The sequence below is a fragment of the Coffea arabica genome, chromosome 2e (genome assembly GCF_036785885.1).
Source record: "Coffea arabica cultivar ET-39 chromosome 2e, Coffea Arabica ET-39 HiFi, whole genome shotgun sequence".
NCBI lineage: Eukaryota > Viridiplantae > Streptophyta > Magnoliopsida > Gentianales > Rubiaceae > Coffea > Coffea arabica.
Genome location: NC_092313.1, coordinates 6,195,166 through 6,215,532, shown reverse-complemented (window position 1 = coordinate 6,215,532; position 20,367 = coordinate 6,195,166). Strand labels below are relative to the sequence as shown.

The following is a 20,367-nucleotide window of genomic DNA, read 5'->3' as shown; positions in this document are numbered from 1 at the left end:
TTCTAATTTAGAAATCTGTATCCAAAAAGAAGTACAAGAACACTAGTCTTGACAAGCGTCCTACCTGCAGAGAGATTAGTTAGCAGCAGAGGCAGGAATGGCAAAGGTTGCAGAGAGCAGCAGCTGCTCAAGATGGTCTCTTGCAGGCAAGACCGCTCTTGTAACCGGCGGCACTCGCGGAATTGGGTCTGTTTTCTTAATTTCCGGGTTTTCATTTCATTTTATTTAGGCTCCGATTGATTTTATGACAAAACTCTGCAGGTTTGCCGTGGTGGAGGAACTGGCTGAATTGGGTGCGACTATACACACGTGTTCAAGAAATGCAGCACAGCTGAATGAACGCTTACAAGAATGGGCTTCCAAAGGGCTTAAGGTTACAGGGTCAGTTTGTGATGTATCTTCCAGGGAACAAAGGGAGCAGCTCATGCAAAAAGTTTCATCTGTTTTCGACGGCAAACTTAATATTCTTGTAAGTATCCATAAACATGTCAAGTCCTGTCTCGTATTCCGTATTTGTGTTTTCGATGGATGCAATTGTCTAGTCATTCTGTTTTACCTTTAAAGTCCGCATATCATGAAAACTTACTGATCCCCCATTTCTGTTCTTGTAAAAATTTCCTTCCTGAGATGAGATGGGGGTGAGAGTTCTAAGTTGACTAGATGAGCCATATGAACTCACTTGACCACTGGAGTCAATATTATATCACTCTGATTGAAGGTGAAAGGTTCTGCTAGAATGTCGCAACTCATAAAGATTTTATTTTTTTAAAATTGGCTGAATGATCAAATGATAGTTTAAGTAAATGCTCTCTCGTAATTTTTTTGTTGGTTTTTGTGGTGGGGGAGGGGGGGGGGGGGGGGGAGAGGGAGGTTTGGGTGGTTTTACTTTTGCTGTTGATGTAGAACTTTATCGAGTCACTTTGCCTTTTGGGAAGAGGACCTAAGAAACTAGTCATCACGTTACTTGCTTAGTTGTATGAAAACAGGAAGGACATTAACACTCTCTGAAATCTCGTGGTTTGTACTTTGTTTGTTCAAATCATCTCAATTTTGTGTGCCATACCTTTCAAGAGTCAAAGATGGGGGAATATGGAATATACATGTTCTAATTATTCTGCATTGGAAGCACTATGAATAGTTTGTTTAGTTAAGCATGTACCTAAACGTGTGGGATCACCCAGCACATCATAAGACCACGTTTTAGCTGCTTTAAACATCTGCCTTTGAAATTCATTCTTTCTATCATAGACGCCGGAGCACTTAATTATAACTGAATGAATCGCTAATGTTTCTAGAATAATATATTTAAACAGAAAGTGTCATGCATCAGTTTGATGACATTTTTGCTTTTTTTGGTCTGACAGATCTTTCAGAAAAAATAATTTGCTTGCTGTGGCACCAGAGAACAATTCTTTAAATTTTTTCCGTATGTTAATGATTGTAGAATGCCAAGTAGCTGTTACTTACAACAATGATTCATTCAACACGTTGGAACTTATTAGAATTTCTATATTCTTCTGATTATAGATAAATAATGTTGGGACAAACATCAGGAAGCCAACCACTGATTATATCCCTGAGGAATATTCTAGGATCATGGCTACCAACTTAGAATCCGCATACCATCTGTCTCAACTTGCTCATCCTCTGCTAAAAGCTTCTGGAGTTGGAAGCACTGTTTTTGTTTCCTCTATTTCTGGTTTGGTGCACTCATCTTCAGGATCTATTTATGGAGCAGCTAAAGGTAACTAGTTCCTGTTATAGTTCTTCCTTTCTTCTTAACAAAATCTTATTTAAATGTATATGACATACTTTTGTTTTGCATTTGCTGCTTACAGGTGCAGTGAATCAACTTACAAGGAATTTGGCTTGTGAGTGGGCAAAAGACAATATTCGAGTTAATTGTGTTGCGCCCTGGTATATCAGGACACCACTTGTGGAAAATGTAATATTCACCTTAATGATCTTATATTCCTTAATCTTTTTCATTACCATAATAGCATGTTCAGTTACCAAATTAAACAGAAGTCTAGGTTGGAAGTTTATCTAGAACTTCCCCAGGTTGATCGTTTTGGAAATTGATACTTCATTTGATCTTTGTGGAAATTGATACACAACGAAGCCTAACCTAACATTCTAACTCAAATAGTTACTTTTTGTGCATGTTTTGGTTGAACTTGTACCTAACATTCTAACTCAAATAGTAACTCATTAATGGTGACTCTCAAAGTTTTGCATAACATCCGTATTCTTCTCGTTTAGACTACACATTGTTGTGCCTCCCCCCCCCTCTCTTCTTGAAGTTTCATTTCAGTCTATACCTAACCATTTGTCTCTTGCTGATAGAACTCTGTTACATGTGGGTATAAGTTGGGTGAAATTTGGATATGTACCATCATAGAAAAACAATTAGCAAGTAATCCTTAAAACTTGTGATTGTTTACCACTTTTATTACTACCTTATGATCAGTCATGATCCTCTTTTTGATGAACCATGCTATAATTATCAAAAGTTTGTCCGTTTATTAGTCTATCTATACAAAGACATTCACACACAAGCACATACACGCACTCTCTGTCTCATATACATGCACTATCCTAAATCTACTGTTTTATCAAGTTTTTTGGGCAGGAAAATGCATACGAATGACTTTTGTATTGTAGAAATTGGACATGCTTATCACTATCATAATCTTGTTCTGGAACTTGTAAATCTTGTCTGAGTTAATGGAAGTTTCTGACTCCTGTAATTGTGTTTTTCTTGGCAGTTGCTCAGTAATAAAGAGTTTCTGGATATGGTAATATCTAGAACTCCTCTTCAACGCCCTGGGGAACCGAAGGAAGTCTCATCCTTGGTAGCTTACTTCTGTCTTCCTGCTGCTTCATACATCACTGGGCAGGTCGTTGCTGTTGACGGAGGAATGACCGTCTTTGGGTTCGGATTACCAGAAAGTTCCAATTTCTCTTTATGATGCAACCTATGGAAATTTGCTCTCTTTTTCACTTTTATGCTTTGATATTCAAATCTTCCTAATGTTCTTTCTTTCGTGTTGTGCTCTAATTTGCTAAACAAAACAAAAAACGGCAGTATTGTACCTCAAGTTGGATGAGGGAAAAACTCTAGTTGCTTCACAAACTTATCTTCTTGATTCGAGAACTTCTGTGGCTTATGGTGACGTTACGCCTTTATCTTTGTTATCATGTCTAAGCTACTGGCTCCTGTTTTAGACGCACAACACTTCAAAGGGGATGGCTTCCTGTCTACGTGGGAAATATCTGTTTGTGACAACTGAATTAAGTTTAGCTTTAAAGGGTGTCAATAGCCAAGCACGGTCTTTGGTTTGTGTTGAAGTTGAAATCCCATTCTCAGCCCAGTTTTATTCATTTTATTCGGGGCGTTCATTCAGTCTGGGGCTTGTACCAAAATTTAAGAAACACAAAAACACTCTCTATTGCAGCATAAGCACGTTGCTGTAGATAAGGCAGCATGAACTCGATGAAAGGAAGCAAATTTTCGCTTCTGACTTGGGCATTTTGTGCTCATGATCAACTTATTTATGGCAAGGAAAGGCTATAGAAAATGTTTATTTATGTGTTTGGTGGGGTTTTGAGGGAAACCCTTCTAAAAATTGGACTTCGCCCCCTTAAGAATTTAGAAGTCCTTTTTATCTCCTATTCAAATATTGCAATTCTTCAAATATGTCCCTAAAAATATTAAATTTTGCCCCAAAAGTGTCTCAAAGAAAATATAAGATTGCCCCACCAAGTGTACTTCTCTAATTTAGTCTTGCCTCCTCAAATAATCTGAAGTTTTGGTTATGCCCGTGATTCAATGTAATTCAATGAGATGAATGCAAACAAAAACGACACTCAAAGATGCGAGTCTTGGCCTCTTGTAGGGTACAAACGAGTCGAGTCGAATTGAGTTTTAATCTAATCGAGTCGAGCCTTCAGTTAATTTTATGAAACTTGAACTCGAACTCGAGCTCGAGTTCGACGAGTTTAAAATATCAAGCTCTAGCTTAAAAAAATAATTATTATAATTATTTTTATTTTTAAAAATAAATAAAATAATAATTTTTCTTAATAAATAATAAATTATTAGGGATATCTATGTAATTTTAGTATTAAAATAAAAATAAAAATAAAAAATATATATATATAATCGAGGCTCGCGAACCAACGAACTTAATGTTTTTTAGCTCCAGCTCAACTCGAGCTCGAGTTCGATATTGACTGAACTCGAATCGAGCTTGTATTTGAATCCGATTACGAGCGGTTCAATTCGTTTGCAATCCTGCCTCTCTGCTTTGTCAAGAACTTGTTGATGTTTATGTCCATGGCCACAATATGTTGTCTTACATAATTTTCATAACTTGCCTTGTTAACTGGGACACCAATTGGGGTTTGTTTGGATAGAAGTTTATTTGGATGATTTATTTGAGATAATTACTGTAACACTTTTTGTGATGTGATGTATGTGAGATAAAAAGGTGATTGAAAAGATAAAAAGGTGATTGAAATTTGTGAAACAAATTATTTTATCTGAAATCATCCCAATCTAAACAAACCTGTCCTTTTTCTTTTCTTCCCAGTGAAGGCCAGAGTCAGAGATGTTCCAACGTCCTAATCGAACGATGCTCATGACTTGTGATAAAGGGACACGTCTTACTATGAGTTTTTTTTTTGGTAGGAAGTCTTACTATGAGTTTCTATGCTTGATTTCGTGTATAGTTTGGAATGAAAGAATAACTAAAACAAAAAGCTTATGAAGAGGGAGGGGAACGAATTGAACTTCTCCCGGTAACCTTAACCTTAGAAGGTGAAAGCAAGTAATTACAATAATGTCATCGCGTGACCTTAATAGAAAATCAAGGGATCAAATTGTTAAACATCATGCATGGTGAAGAGAAGGTTCTTAATGGTCAGATGAAGGTTGGACAAATATTGATCATCAACGCGTTATCTGACACTTTGAATTCTCGTTTATGTAATTAAAGAAATTGGACTTGTCTGTTTAAAGTCAAGAAGAATAGGAATTGACCCTAGCACTCCATATGAAAATGCTGGAGCACTGAAATGAATAATATTAATTAGTGTGTTTGGATTGTAAGTTATTTGTCCAAATATATTTGCTTACATCACCATTACAATTTTCAATACACTTTTTTATCTTTCCAATTACCTTTTTATCTCACATACATCACATCACAAAAAGTGCTACAGTAAAAATATCTCAAATAACTTACAATCCAAACACACTATTGAGTTATTCCGCGCGCATTATAGCAAAATTTTTATAGGAAAATAAGAATGAAAGCAAAAATTAATTTCACAGAATATTACGTTCCAAAAATTTTGAGATCGTTGCTTTTTTTTTTTTTTTGCCAAGTACATGAACAATGTTCCCAAGGACGATATTTTTAGCTTAACGAGATAAAACAGAATATTGTATTTCCTCGTTAAATTGCTTTCAGGTCGCTCTTTCGGTAAACTCCTGCGTTTGTTCTAATTGAGTGAGTGTGTGTGTGTGTTATTTCCGTTGCTGAAAAAAAAAAAGAGTACACAATGTGTCGACTCTCTTTGATACTCAAGTTTTTAGTGTGATGAATTTTTGAGCTTTCTTTTTTCTCTTTTCCTTTTGATTGTTGCTGATGTGGGTAAATTATTTGAAAATATTAGTTTGTCCCCATTTTTTTTTCTCTTACTACTATTAGTCGCTTATGTTGAGTTTTAAAAAAAGAAATATGTCTAGTTGGTATAATAACACTAAAAAAAATTAATGGTTAGAAATTTTTTGAATTGATGATTAGAAGTGCCTCATTTAGATTTTCCTTATATTGGCCTATGAAATTAACACATTTATTGATTTTTTTGGATCCAATAATTCAAAGAAAAGACTAAAATGGAATTTGCATGAGTTTGGGAATAGGCTAATTTACTTACACGGGATCACTTGGGAATAGGCTAATTTTTCCATCTCTAGTTTGGGTTAAACCGGTATCAGTTTGAGTTTGGAAGTTAGCGGTTCACCGGTAACTAGCAAGTTGAGTGAAAATATCTAGTGTACCAGTAAAATAAAAGGCTAAAAAAAAAATATATCGGGTGGGGTCCAAAGAAAATCACACATCAATAATCAACTCAAAAGGGCTCAGTTGGTGAGTGGTTTCGAATTCCAACCCGGCCTTGGCATCTGGGGCTGGGAACTGTGACGGACAACCGCCAACTGCCACGTATTATGCGCCCCCTCCCATCCAATATCCGCGTTTGCATTGCATGCTGGGCTTTCGCCACATCTCGACACGTATTATACCTTCCCAAAAGTTGCTCTACGCTTTAGACTATCTATCCCTGCCATATTTTTAAAAGCAACAAAGTTCTTTTATTATATCGAGCTAACAAAACTGAGTGGGGACAACAGAATGGTCCAGGAGTACAATTATACGCTCTTTCGCAGGTTACAGACTCCGTAATGGTCCTGACTTCGGGGCAAAAAACAAAAAAGAAAAAGAAAAAGAAAGTAAAGGTTAGAGATTATGAATCAAGGTCATTAATTGCACATGTTATAGTTTTATGAGCTTTTCTAACATTTGTCCTGTGGACACTCGCATGTTCAATAGAAACTCATTAATAATAAGAGTAAATCTTATATACATTGATAATATATATATTATCACCATTTGATTCATGATATATTATGTATGTAAAAGTTGAATTTTAAATTTAAATTTTGGAGAGTTATCATTCATCCAACGCTGATAGTGTATACATTGTCAGTGTAGGAAAGATTAATTCCCCATTTGCTTCATATTTCCCCAATTTTATTTGCTTACATCATCTTTACAATTTCCAATACACCTTTTTATCTTCCCAATATCTTTTTATCTCACATACATCACATCACAAAAAGTGCTACAGTAAAAATATCCCAAATAATCCCAAATAACTTACAATCCAAACAATAATGTGTTCATCTTTTGCAAGAACTATACATGTGTGCTTTTGATTGATAATTAAAGATAGTTTAACTGTATTGACGAGGGTGAATATCCGCTAGAAAAAAATCCATCGTTAATATGGATTTAGAGTGTTAATTTGTTTTAAAAAATTAAACTAAATTGGGTAAATTTAATGCAAAGGGAGTATATAAGAGTATATATAAATTGAGTGGACTAAATTATAAGTAGTGTGAGTTAAACAGAATTATTGTAGCAGCTGTTTTCAGAGTCATGTGGCATTGCCGCTCCTGTATTAATCTCGAGCGGAAGAGGTATTGCATGCCAGCTAGTGCTGCCCAACGTGGCGACTGCAGAGTGGACAGAATTATTGTAACAAAAAGAAAGATTCTTGGGTCCCAACAAATCGCCGTACAATCCAACCTCGTCCCGCGATTATAGACAACTTGAGCAAGGATAATAATTAAACATGGCCCTACGCCCGTCATTTTTTTGTTTTTCGTTTTTTCTGATCCATTTGTCTAAAATTTGCAGGGCCTTCTAAGTTCTAATACGTTTTTATCACCCAAAAAATAAAATAAATTAAAAAAAAAACTAAAGAAAATATTACTACTGCAAGAAGTGGTTTTTATAGTTACGAGTGTAATTATTGAGTTCCATCATAGCGGACATTTTGAGTATGTCCTTAATTCAATAGTTGAGATTGAATATGATAAACAACGCCTAATAATATATATAGTGAGACCTAGTGTGTTCTCATCTCACGCCTTCTTGTTTCTATTATTTTCACGTTCACAGTTGTTATATTTATGTTAACAAAAACTTTGTACGTTACCACCTTAATGGAATGGACCAGATGGCAAAGATTTTTTATTTTTCCCCTCAAGCTATTTTATTCCTATATATGCTTTTCCCACGTCGGGTTTTGGAATCTCATTCTAAAAGAAAAAAGGGGAGGACCAAGTACTTCCCCAGTATTTTAGTAAAGAAAAAAAAAATCTTTGTCTCATTGCCTCAAAAAATCTTCTAAGTGTATGTTTGATAACATAAAAAAGTGCTGAAACTGAATTCATTCAGACATTCAGATGTTTTGGGTGTTTGATAAATAAAAATTTTTCTGCTGAACTTATTAAGTGGTGCTGAATTTGTATGTATTTTTTTCAGCACAAGAATCATAACTGAATGCTTAATTTGATAAGAATCAAGAGATTTACTTCAACTACTTTATATTATCTACCAAATCTATCCTTGTTTGTTAATTACATTCAAAATCCTTATCTAATTAAACAATCTGATATTCTCTGTCTAATGGCTTTCTACTTCTATTTTCTCTCTATTTAATGACTTTTTTGCAATTTCTCCATGCTCCTCACATCTGTCTACTCCTTATCTTTTTCCATCTTTCTACTCTTTCATAATTTTGTCATTTTTTTCCTCCCAATTTTTTTTATTGCTACCGTACTCACCGATCTCAAATTCATTATTTCCAATTGATTATTTGTTGTTTTGCGTCAACATTTTTCCATTGAAGTAATTAAATTTCTATATAATTTGGTGTGAATTTAAAACTTGTTTATTGCAGCTTTCTTTTGCTTATATTTGGACTTTTCTTATCAAACTTTGATTTAAAAATATATTTGCACCGATATTTGGACTTTCCATAATATATTTCTTCTTTTATAGTACTTTGATTTAAATATAAATATTTTCATTTTCATACCTAACAATTTTAAGCTAATTAAATCATATGTTCTATTTCCTTTTTGGATTAAAAGATAGAAGGGCAAAATTGTACAATTTAGCTTATTAAGCATTAAGTTATAAATGTTTATCAAACAGTATAAATATGTTCAGCATTAAGATTCAGATATTCATATATCTTTTTTCAGTGCTTAATATTCAGCAAATTAATTGTTTCAGTATTCAGAATTCAGAATTCAGAGTTCAGAATTCAGATTCAGTTTTATCAAACAGAGCCTAAGACTTGGATCTGTCTTTTATTCTTCTTCTTCTGTTTTGTATTTAAATTTATTGAAGATTTCTAGTCTTTTTCATGATACGCAGTAGTTTTAAACGAGCTGTAGCATTCCTCAATAATAAGTATTGCTCAATGACAAAAATATCACTTTGGCAATAAGATGCGGAAGCAACAGTGCAATATCAATTACTGAAAGACAAAAAGGAAAAGGTTATAATATACTTCAACTCTCCATTTTTTTGCGGGGTTTTTGCATGAAGATGGCAACCCATACGAAAGTAACTCTAGCTGATGTTTCAAACGAGCCTGTGCCCAAACTTGTTTGGATTCTCATTTTCTCAAAAAAAAAAAAAAAATTTTTACTTTTTTTTTCATGAACACATTTTTTAATGGATTAATCTTTCCTACACTGACAGTGTACACACTATCACCGTTGGATGAATGACAATTATGCAAAATGTGAATTTGATATTTAATTTTTGCACACATGTCATGAATCCAACGATGATAGTGTATACACCGTCACTGTAGGAAAGATTTACTCTTTTTTAATTATTACTTTATTTCACAAACATCAAATCATCAAAATATATTATTTTTTACAAAAATTTTAGAATATAGCAATTCAAACGGGAGAAAATAACAAAATTTCTATAGTATATTTTTAGTTTATATTGCTTTGATTTTTGAAACTAAAGTAATTGTCCATTGAACTTTTGTACATTTTAATGTTAGAATAAATCTTAAATACATTCACAATATGTACACTAACATCATTAAATTTATGGCACATGTACAAAGGTTTAATTTAAAATTCAAAATTTACATAATTATCATGCATTTAACGCGAATAATGTATACACTATATATTAATTTTTTTATTAAATGTACGGTCCATCCTCTATAGCATAAGATATGCTACAGATATCAATCAAAGTAACCCGTTTGATATGGAGTGTTTTTCTGAAATTGTTTAAAAAAGAAAAATTTAAAAAAAAAACGAATTTAAGCTGAAGTGGAGAAGAGATGATGATAATTCATAGATATGGACTTTCTTTTGTTGTTTTCTTGCCCGCGTAATTCAATTTTTTGGCATAGAAAGCCAGCGTTTGTTGCCAAGCATGAAAATGTAGAGGACATGGACAAAAGTGCACTTCTGTTTTGTACTTTTGTGATTATTGCCTTCTGATCGAAAAAAAGAAAAGAAAAGAAAAGAGTGGTGTGATTATTTCCCCCAGAGGGAGGATGGACGCGGTGTAGTGATACTCATTATGAGATGCACCAGGTAAGTTTGCCAAGTTAGCGTTTGACAACTGGGGTGTTATTTGTTTTGACAAGACGTTCAACTGCTCCCGTGTAATTGAGACGGCCTTTATCCACCAAAGAAGGCATCAAATGCTACTCAAAAACATGCAACGACTCTTTTAAGTAATTTACAACCACGAAAAGGGTAAAGAAATTGTGGATGGGGCTTTGTTTCTTCTTCAAAATCACCAATCTTTTAATAATTGACAACCACGAAAAAAACTAAAGAAATTACGAGCATAAAAGGGTTCTAACAACAAAAAGGTTTTGCCTTAAACAAATTGTAATTTCCCAAATTTGGACGTCAATTACTAAATTTCCCTTTCACCACATTTATAAAGGCTTTGGACGCAGGTTTTGTAGTCCGACTATTCAAAAAAAAAAAAAGAATTTTTTATCGAAGTCAAATTCAGTTTAATGTGGGAATAGGAGCAAAACTAATACTTATCTTCCTCATTTCAGTTTGAGTAGGGTGCATGACAGATGAGTTATGCTTGATCTCCCCTAAATTTGTGATAGTTTTGGTCAGATTAAAGCATGAAATATGACTACCTTTTTAATATGAAATATTTCAAACTATGGTACATAAAGTATAAACGACGTAATAAGCGATTGACATTGTGAAATTACACTTGCATTGAAAATAAATGTCATCGAGACTCAAGAATCGCGTGGAAACATACACAAGAAATTTCAATATTTGTATGTAATGTAATTCATAGAAGAATCACCCAACGAGTTCATTTCCATGACAGACGAGGTCAGTGTAATTATGACCTGATTCCAGATGTGTTCTAGCATGTCAAAGATAATTTATGCTCCGTGGAAGCTTGATGTGCAGGCATCCTATCAACACAACAGTCTAGATCTTGCAAAATTTACTTGTTTGGATTATAAATATATTTTTCAATCATCTATTTATTTCATAAATATCATATTTTAAAAAATGCTACAGTACTTTTTAAAAAAAATTTCTCAAATAATCTACTATCAAAACACACTCAGTACTGCTTTTTTTTTATTTTTAAAGATTAATAGTAATTATGTACTTGCTCCCTTAGAAACTGGAGCAAATGATCTCTCAGGTGAAGTGTTTTATCAATTAAACTCCACTTCATTATCACATACACTTAGTTCATCTGGATTAGAGATTCTTTGGGATAATATTTTTAAAAATAAATGTAACATTTTTAATGTAATATATATAAAATTAAAAAAGTAATTAAAAAATGTGTTGATGATACAAGTAAATAAATTTTGACAAATTGTTAACTGTCCAAACAAAATGACTATTATTTTTTTCCTTCGTGTCACACCCATAATTACTTACTAATGTTATTGAACAGTGTCAATAGACACGAAATGTGAATTATTGGAGCGTCAAAGTATATAATGGCTTTAATCTTCTCGTTTCACCAGAACAGAATTGTGCAAGTGTGCTTGGATAGAAGATTATTTTAAAAACTTTTGAAAGTAATTATTATGATGTAATCCAAACGTAATATTAAAAAATATTTGTGATGCGAGTAATTTTTTTTCTAAATAATCACATATCAGAATCAGACGAGATCTTCTGTCTAATATTTTGTGTCCACGTTCCTGTCCAATGTAAAACAACGTAGTTTTACTTATTATAATCACATATCAGAATCAGATATTATAATTACTTATTATAATTTTTTTCTAAATAATCACATATCAGAATCAGACGGGATCTTTTGTCTAATATTTTGTGTCCACGTTCCTGTCCAATGTAAAACTACATAGTTTTACTTATTATATCTGCTGACGTGGCACATAAAAAAAATGACTATTTGACTATCTTCTTTTTTGAGTTTTCTTTGTTTACGCAGCTTTTCATTACTTTGACGTAGAGTTTTTTTTTTAAAAAAAAAAGTTAAAAATAAACGAAAGAAAAATTAAAAGTAAATGATAAAGGGAGAAAGCAAATTGTAGTACATGTACATGTACTAGTTACTGTATTAAGTATTATTGTAGTAACGCTTTCAGTAGGGTGAGAGGGAGGTCCGTGAAGGGGTGGGACGGGAAAATAAATGGAGAGGGATTAGTAGTCCCCCGGTGCAAGGGTGGGGGTGGTACAAAACGTGCAGGGCGCGGGCAACGAGGGATGCAGTTTAGACTCCACGTCAGTGATCGCCACGTTTCGATCTTCAGGGATAACCAAACTTCAGATATTCTGCAAGCGTCAGTCGATGTTGACATCTGGCCCCACACGTGTCCCAATACCTCTAGTTACGTATACGCCCTCATCGCCCAAGCCGAAACACAGCTACGAATGAAGCCCCCCATTTTCCCTGTACAGTCCTTGTCCTGCTTCCTCCAAGTCTGCTGTTCACGCTCTTCTTCTTCATTTGGTCTCCTTGACATTTGGTCTCAAAGTCACTTTGTCCCTTGACATTGCTATTTTTAAGAGTTTTTATTAAAAAATCTATTATAATAATTTAATATAAGTGATATAGAAAGATAATTAAAAAATATATTTATAAAAAATATAATTTTTTTTTTGTAAAAGTCACAATTCAAACAAATTAATTTTTAGCACTTTATCTTCTTTCATCAATCAAAATGAATGTTAAAAATTATAGAACTCCTAAAAATACCCCTTTTTTTATCAATTATAACTTTTTGAACAAAACTACCCTGTTCTAATATATCCGTTCTTTTTTTATATATAAATAAAGGCCTAACTTTCTCTCTTTTAAAGAAAGAAAGACCTAGCTCCTACACGTGGATTGCTATATATATATATATATATATATATATATATATATATATATATATATATATATATATATTTGCAAGTCAATGGCTAGATGCCTGAAAAAAATCCCAAATGTAAGTTATTTCAAAATTTGGTACTATTTTTATGGTGCTACTTATTGAAAATTCTTCTACACAAAAATTAGTTGACTTTTTCTAAATTCCTAGAGCATACAATATGAAATTTTATATACTAAATAATTCTCACAAAATAAAGAGGTAATTAAGTATTTTGCAACTACTGTAAAAGAATAACAAACCTTTAACCTATTGATGCTCGTAATTTTATTTAGTTGATAAATTGAAACCGCATGGTATCTTCTTTAGGAATCGAGTAATGCATCATTTTTGACAATCAAGTGTTTTTAGAAGGCCATTCGACGATTGACACGGTTCTATTTGGAAATCTTCTCATGTTTTCGGAAATACTAAACTTTAGGTTGATTTTATTTCGCATGTATCAAATTACCAATCATTATACTAAACTTTAGGAGGTGCCAATCAACACCGATACCACGAATTTATTTCTCATATTATTATGTTACTCGAGACTATCAGTGATTTCATGAACCATCTAATGGCAAATCAAAACAGACGCGGACGTCTGTGATCAAAGTGATAAAAGGTAGATAAAAATGTAACTACCGCAACATGTTTTTCATTTGACATTTGTATCCCACAGCAGTTGTTGAACACAGTTCGAGCAGGAGCGTGGAGAGAAAGAAGAAGAGGGAATCTCGTAACCTACGATCTTGCCACGTGGTGATAGGCACAGAGCAAGGCATAATAAAATGCAGCAGAGGACTTCAGAAAAAAAAAAAAGAAAAAAAGAAAGCGAATAAACAGGAGGGGCAAGGTCGTCCGCAGGACCACATGCGTGGCAGTAAAGAAATGTCGCTTCAATCAGCAGCGTGTTACGTTCCCATTGGGCCACGTTCTCTAGCCAAAAGTTTCCCGTCACACGTGGTACTCTCCCAGCCGATGCAGAAGACTTGACAACGAAAGGGACGGTCAAGATGTGCGTTGTAGTCCAAATGGTTGTACGTCACACCAACTGTACGTGTCGGACAGTGCCCAAGACGGTGACGGGCAGCTGCCCGCAACTAGTCCTCCCCGCCCCCACCTCCCATCTGGTATAATGTGGTCTCCCTATTCTCTCCTCTTCTTCTCTTCTGTACAAAAAGCCTTCATAATTTCTCAGCTCATGGGTCCTCACTTATTTCTGCATTAGAGAGATATATAGAGATCAGATCCATCGTATCTCGGCCTCTCTCTTTCATCTCTCCTCTTCTTTTGATCAGCAGCAGAGGCACCGGCAGCTTTTAAAAGCTTGATCTCACACACACACACACACACACACATTCTTTGTAGTCAGTCAGTGGCAACAATTACTGAGTACTGCTAGTTACTTATCGAACAATTCGATTAGCTTCGCTAGGTGGTACCGTTTCGGTTGGTTGTACTTGTTGTAGTATAAATATTGATGGCTGGGATGCGTTGCGGAGTTAACATTGGAGGCGAGACTGAAACAGCTAAACCAGTCGAGCCTAGTTCTCAGTCGGCTAGGCGGAGGAGGATGGAAATTCATCAATTCAGATTTGTAGCTTCGGATGTAGCGGTTGCTCCTTCCCAAGTTGAGAACGGAAGGAAGAGACAAAAGGTTGAGGTAGTTGGCCCGGCTTCTCCGTCTCGGATGTGCGACAACGCGGTTGATCAGAACTCCAAGGAGGATGATCTGGACGAGAGCAAAGTGGCTGGGAACAAAGAGATGAAGTGTTTGCAATCTGCAGGGCCAGCTAATTCAGTGTCGTCGTCGTCGTCTACATCTACCGTCGAACAGGCGGCTGCTGGGCTGCCGGCGGAGGCGCCTAAATTTGGGATGACCTCTGTTTGCGGGAGGAGAAGGGACATGGAAGATGCAGTTGCAATTCACCCTTGCTTTTCCCAAGGAAATTCTGCGACTCCATCTAATTTGCATTTCTACGGGGTCTATGATGGTCACGGATGCTCCCATGTACGTTAAATCGTTAGTTATTCGTGTGACTCAACTTTGCTACATGATTTTGTTTCTTCGGTCATCCGTTTTAGTAGTACTGGTACTAAACGTTTTTTGTTTTGGTCAAATGATCATTTCAGGTAGCCACGAAGTGCAAGGAAAGAATGCATGAGATTGTGAAAGATGAATTGGAAAACGGGGATTGTTCCTGGAGGGAAATGTTGACCCGGAGCTTCTCTCGCATGGACAAGGAGATCTCCGACTGGTGCAGTGCAGTTGGGGTGTCCACCTCTCCTTGCCGCTGCGAGCTACGGACTCCTCAATGCGACGCCGTGGGATCCACTGCTGTTGTCGCCGTCGTCACCCCGGACAAAATCATCGTCTCCAACTGCGGTGACTCGCGCGCCGTCCTTTGCCGAAACGGCTCTGCTATCCCTCTTTCCGTCGATCACAAGGTAAATTCGCAGTTACTTCCATCTTTCTCAGCATCCGCCTTTTTCATGTTTCCAAGGTTTGATGAACCGTAGAATGTTGTCTAATTATCGCACGTAAAACATGCAGCCCGATAGGCCTGACGAATTGGAGCGGATCCAAGAAGCTGGCGGCCGGGTTATATACTGGGACGGGGCAAGAGTTCTTGGAGTCTTAGCAATGTCCCGAGCAATTGGCGACAATTACTTGAAACCCTATGTGATTTCTGAACCGGAGGTGACGATAATCGATCGAAGTGGCGAGGATGAGTGCTTGATACTAGCCACTGACGGATTATGGGATGTGGTATCCAATGACACAGCTTGTGGGGTTGCAAGAATGTGCTTACAGTCTGGGAAGCCTCCTTCGCCGGTACGGTCACCAGGGAGTGATGCGACCCTCAATTCCGCCGGAGAAAGCTCCGACAAGGCTTGTTCCGATGCATCAATTCTGTTGACTAAACTGGCCTTGGCCAGGCACAGCACTGATAATGTCAGTGTAGTCGTGGTTGATTTGAGAAGAGATCTATAGGCTTGTACTCTTGTCCCAGTGGGGATTAACGTTAAATATTTTTGCCTTGTTTTAAGGTTAGCTGATTTAGTATTTAGTACTAAAATTGATCGGATTGCGTCCAAGACGGCCTGGGGTTGCCGAGAGAAGAAGAGGGGGACAAGATTACTCGCTCGCTAGTGGAGTCTTCCAACTTCTTGTCTTCAACTCGGACAAATCTTGACTATGAATTAGTTTTAGTAGTATCATTTTAGGAAGGATTGATGTGGGCAATTTGTATAGATCTGGGGTTATTGCCAGGGGAGGGGAAGATGTATTTTTGTGTTTGATAATATAATAGATATTTCGGACTTCCAATTTTAGTTGGCATCAAACCTTTTAAGATGGTTACTCATTAACACAATTAAAATTTATCTAATCTACCATACATGCTATAACCATTACTTTCCGTCACATTTATATATTTTTTATTTAATTTAACTTATCATCTCTTTTTTTTATTTTCTTTTTTAATTAATTTTATATTTTAAAAAATATTACACTTAAAATATATTTTAATAAATATTCGATGGACATCTGCCAGACAAATTCTTTAAGATAACGAAGGGCTATTGTCATTTTAGTTGGATGCGGTTTAGACAACCGAGATTATGGTATGGTTGAATAAAAAACCAGTCAAAATGAGAATATTGGGCAGATTAGAGGATTAGTTTGGGAGGAAAAGTGGTGGTATTAATCTATTGATCTTTTTAATTGTTGCCAATGCCGAATATGGCATCTTTTCCAATTACCCTCAGAACCGGAAAGAATCAGCTTCTAGTTTTAGGCTTCAGACTTTACACTTGTCGGGTGGGAAATGGGAATGAGGTGAGATAGTAATGACCGGACGTTTTAGATTGTGTTGTTAAACAAATCTTTAACCAAATTGTCCAGGGTCCATACATTTTTCCTTTCCTTCTAATTCCTTGGGTCCCCGTTGCTTCCTTGTAAAAAGAAAAATTGTTGATGTTGATTTCTAGTGAGCAACTATTGTCAATCAAAAAAAAAAAAAAACGAAGAAGACACTAATCTCCCCATATATTTGGACAGATCCGAGGAATTCGCAGCCCTGTGTCGATTTTTAATTTGTATGATCAATGATGTTGGTGCGTCGCCTTTGAATTAGCGCATGAAGGAAGACGAACAAAAAAGATTAATTTGGTTGACCCAAATAGAAGGGGAGATGCATGCAGACCTTAATCACCCGTGACAATATGACACCGCTTGCCCTCAAATTTCCGTGTGAATTCAATAAAAACATTATTCTTTATAATAGCTCTCTCTATACACGACATTGTAATTACTTCATCAAAGATTATAACATAAGCATATGCAATATGACTATCTTATCTTATAAATATATATATATATATATATATATATATATATATATATATATTGATTAGTGAGATTTTTTTTTTCACGAAAGATTACGTGCTCAAATTTTATCACTGATGATACAAGAGTTATGTTGACGAATGATCTGTAACAAACTCGTATAATTAATTTCTGGTTTCGAACGCATCCTTTGGTCTATGACGAGGATTCAAGCTTTTAGTTGTGTTTGGATTGCATTTTCCGTCATTTTTCATGAAAAAAAAACTGTAGCGATTTGATATATGTGAGGGAAAAAGGTGATAGGGAAATGTGATCACGGAAAACGACAATATTTTCCGACGGAAACAAGCAATCCAAACAAAGCCAGATTTCCAAAAAAAGTACCTGTCAGAAAGCCCAGAACATACATTGAGAAAAAATTAAAAGCGGTTGTGGTGGTCGGAAAAACTTTCGCTGGCAGTACTAACATGTGTAATTTGCATCAGCCGGGCCGTGATCAGTTCCGTCATGAGTCAGCTTCAGCACCAAAGGGGCGGCGGCCACGTAACCATCATAATTTCAAACAGGTTAGGCAAAGCCGCTTAGGCCACCACCCACCTCTCTCGGCTGTGCTGGATTTTAAGACCTAACCAGACAATGACGCAATTCCGATTATAATTCGAACAAGGGTACCGAACAGTGGTCCTCATTGGCTGACTTTATATTGAAGCTGGCTTCTTTTCATTTTCTTTTCCTTTTTAAAGTAATCTTTCTTAAGTAGTGTACTTCGTAAGTTTGAGATGGGCTGTAATTTGGGCAAATTGCAAATAAGGTAGTGATGTCACATTGCTAAGTTTGGTTAGACCAGAATTTGTGGGCAGGAAGAATTACGTGTACCACCTGCCTCTGCTTTCCCACAGCCCACCATCGGTTGGATTGGTAAGGTGGTGCCAACCCTCCATTTCCCCGTCCTTTTCATCATCCTCTTCTCTACCGTCTACTACTACTAGTGTATTTCTTAAAGAACGGCCGTCGCTTAAAATACCAGTTACTTAGTGCTTAGAATCGAGACTCCAATCAGTGACCGAACCAGAAGTTTTTTCTAGGGAGGCCAAAATTTTTCTTAACAAAATTATCTTCATATGTCGTGTTTAGAATAATTTTCATCTATTTAAATAACATAGCATCTAAAAATATCAAATATTAACTTTAATTATAAAGATATATAAAAATATATATATAACTTTTTTAAAAGAAAAAATTAATTCAAGAGCGATTAATTCATATATATATATAAACTTTTATAATATAAACTAAAATCATAAAAAATGAGAGGGGGGCTAACTTTGTTTTATACATACATTTATATACTATGAAATAAAATTTAGAGGGGCCATTGCCCCCTTCTGCCCCCTTGCCTCCATCATTGATTCCAATTCATGCTTTTTGCTATTTGCTAATACTAATGTGTAGTACTAATACCAGTCTAACTTCGTAAGTACTCGTAGCTCATCCCATATGCAAATTTTTCAGAGCCTGAAGAACTTCTTTATTGGTCTCAGTATTATTATAAAAAAAAAAAAAAAAGGATTTTGATCTCTTCTGTCTTGTACCATTTTCAGGTAAAGTATGATTCAATGATTACTTCACTGTTAGTGACTCTCATATCATTCTTTTCTTGAAGATGAACAATTAATTATGGATGCACATCTAAATATGATTTGTGCGCATTACCTAAAATTGCAACAACTTTATTATCTTTCAAGTACTTTTTTTTTTAAAAAAAAAAAAAAATTTCCCTAAGAGCTAGTGATTGACTTGTCATTAATCATACCCATTCACGTGTGTGTCAACCCCACTAAAAGAAAGGGAATTTAAAGTGGCAGTAAAAATTACTAGAATGGAGCATCCCATTATGCCTAGTCATAAAAAACCCTAATCAGAGTTGGTTCGTACAAGGATGGAGTCACTAGCTAGCATTAAACATACGCAACATAATATGCCGTATGAATATACACACGATTTGACGCGTTGGAAACAAAAGTAAAAGATGATTTATTTCCTGTTTCTTTTCAGTTGTTTTCGCTTTTGAATCTATTGCATAATCATCTTAATAACTTTTTTGTAGCTAAACTATATAAAGGGTTAGCCCATTTCACGAGTTTAACAGTAATTCATTTGGCCTAGCAACAGTTAAAACACAGTTGAGTTTATTTTTAGGGGAAAACTAAACGTAACAGCCAACCCACCGGAAAGATTTGTGAACTTCATTGGCTAGAATCACTTGTGAACGTTCATAATTAGTAGGCCATCTTAATAATAAGTAATGATTCTTTTACGCGTCCATAAAGTTTGAGACGTATTCCAACTCTTGATCCTTTCGTCTATACAGATACCCTCTAATTTGCTAGCTTCAACCTCTAACCTAACCAGGCTAGATCACGCGGATGCATATATTCTGCTGTTTTACGCGTCCATAGAGAATAATCGAATAAGAACCAGATCCTCTCTCTCTCGAGGGAAACTAGCATGTTCTGACTCTTGCAAGGAGCCATTAATTATTCCACTGTATGTGTCATCTTGGTGGCTGCTTCAGAATCGAAAGGGGGATTCTACTTATTGTCGATGAATGAATGTATCAGACGAGTGCTGCTAAAAAGAACTGGTGCGGTTTATTTTTTATTGCAGCCACGATTTTTTGAGTGGGTTTAAGCAGAAACAGGCAGGGGACATTCCATTCTCGTCTTTGCCGATGGACGTTCTAATTCATTGATATATGATGCAAACGACTACTAAAAAGAATACCATTTAACTAGAGATCATCCCAGAATTTGATAACCTCGTTCAGTAATCCACAAAGGTGGCAGTCCCCTTTACGAACTCACAATCGTACGTCATGTTGAAATTCCTAAGATGGCCGTCCATTCGTCTTTAACAAGGACTTATTTACTCAGCCTCAGATCATCTTATCATGAGTTTTTTTTTTTTTTTTTTATTTATCTGTTGTATTTTTT

The 20,367-nt window shown here is 35.5% G+C and overlaps 2 protein-coding genes across 2 annotated transcripts; both read left to right on the top strand.

The window, feature by feature from the left end:
* LOC113730452 (tropinone reductase homolog At5g06060-like) lies at positions 1-3,157 on the top strand. Its single transcript, XM_027255139.2, has 5 exons — positions 1-186; positions 262-469; positions 1,528-1,744; positions 1,839-1,945; positions 2,769-3,157. The coding sequence occupies exons 1-5, from the start codon at positions 98-100 to the stop codon at positions 2,970-2,972; spliced, it is 825 nt and encodes a 274-aa protein (XP_027110940.1). The 5' UTR covers positions 1-97; the 3' UTR covers positions 2,973-3,157.
* Positions 3,158-14,209: 11,052 nt separating this feature from the next.
* LOC113730451 (protein phosphatase 2C 37-like) lies at positions 14,210-16,359 on the top strand. The gene is made up of 3 exons (XM_027255138.2): positions 14,210-15,034; positions 15,157-15,471; positions 15,578-16,359. Exons 1-3 carry the CDS (start codon positions 14,504-14,506, stop codon positions 16,016-16,018), a joined length of 1,287 nt encoding a protein of 428 aa, XP_027110939.1. The 5' UTR covers positions 14,210-14,503; the 3' UTR covers positions 16,019-16,359.
* The last annotated feature ends 4,008 nt before the right edge of the window (positions 16,360-20,367 follow it).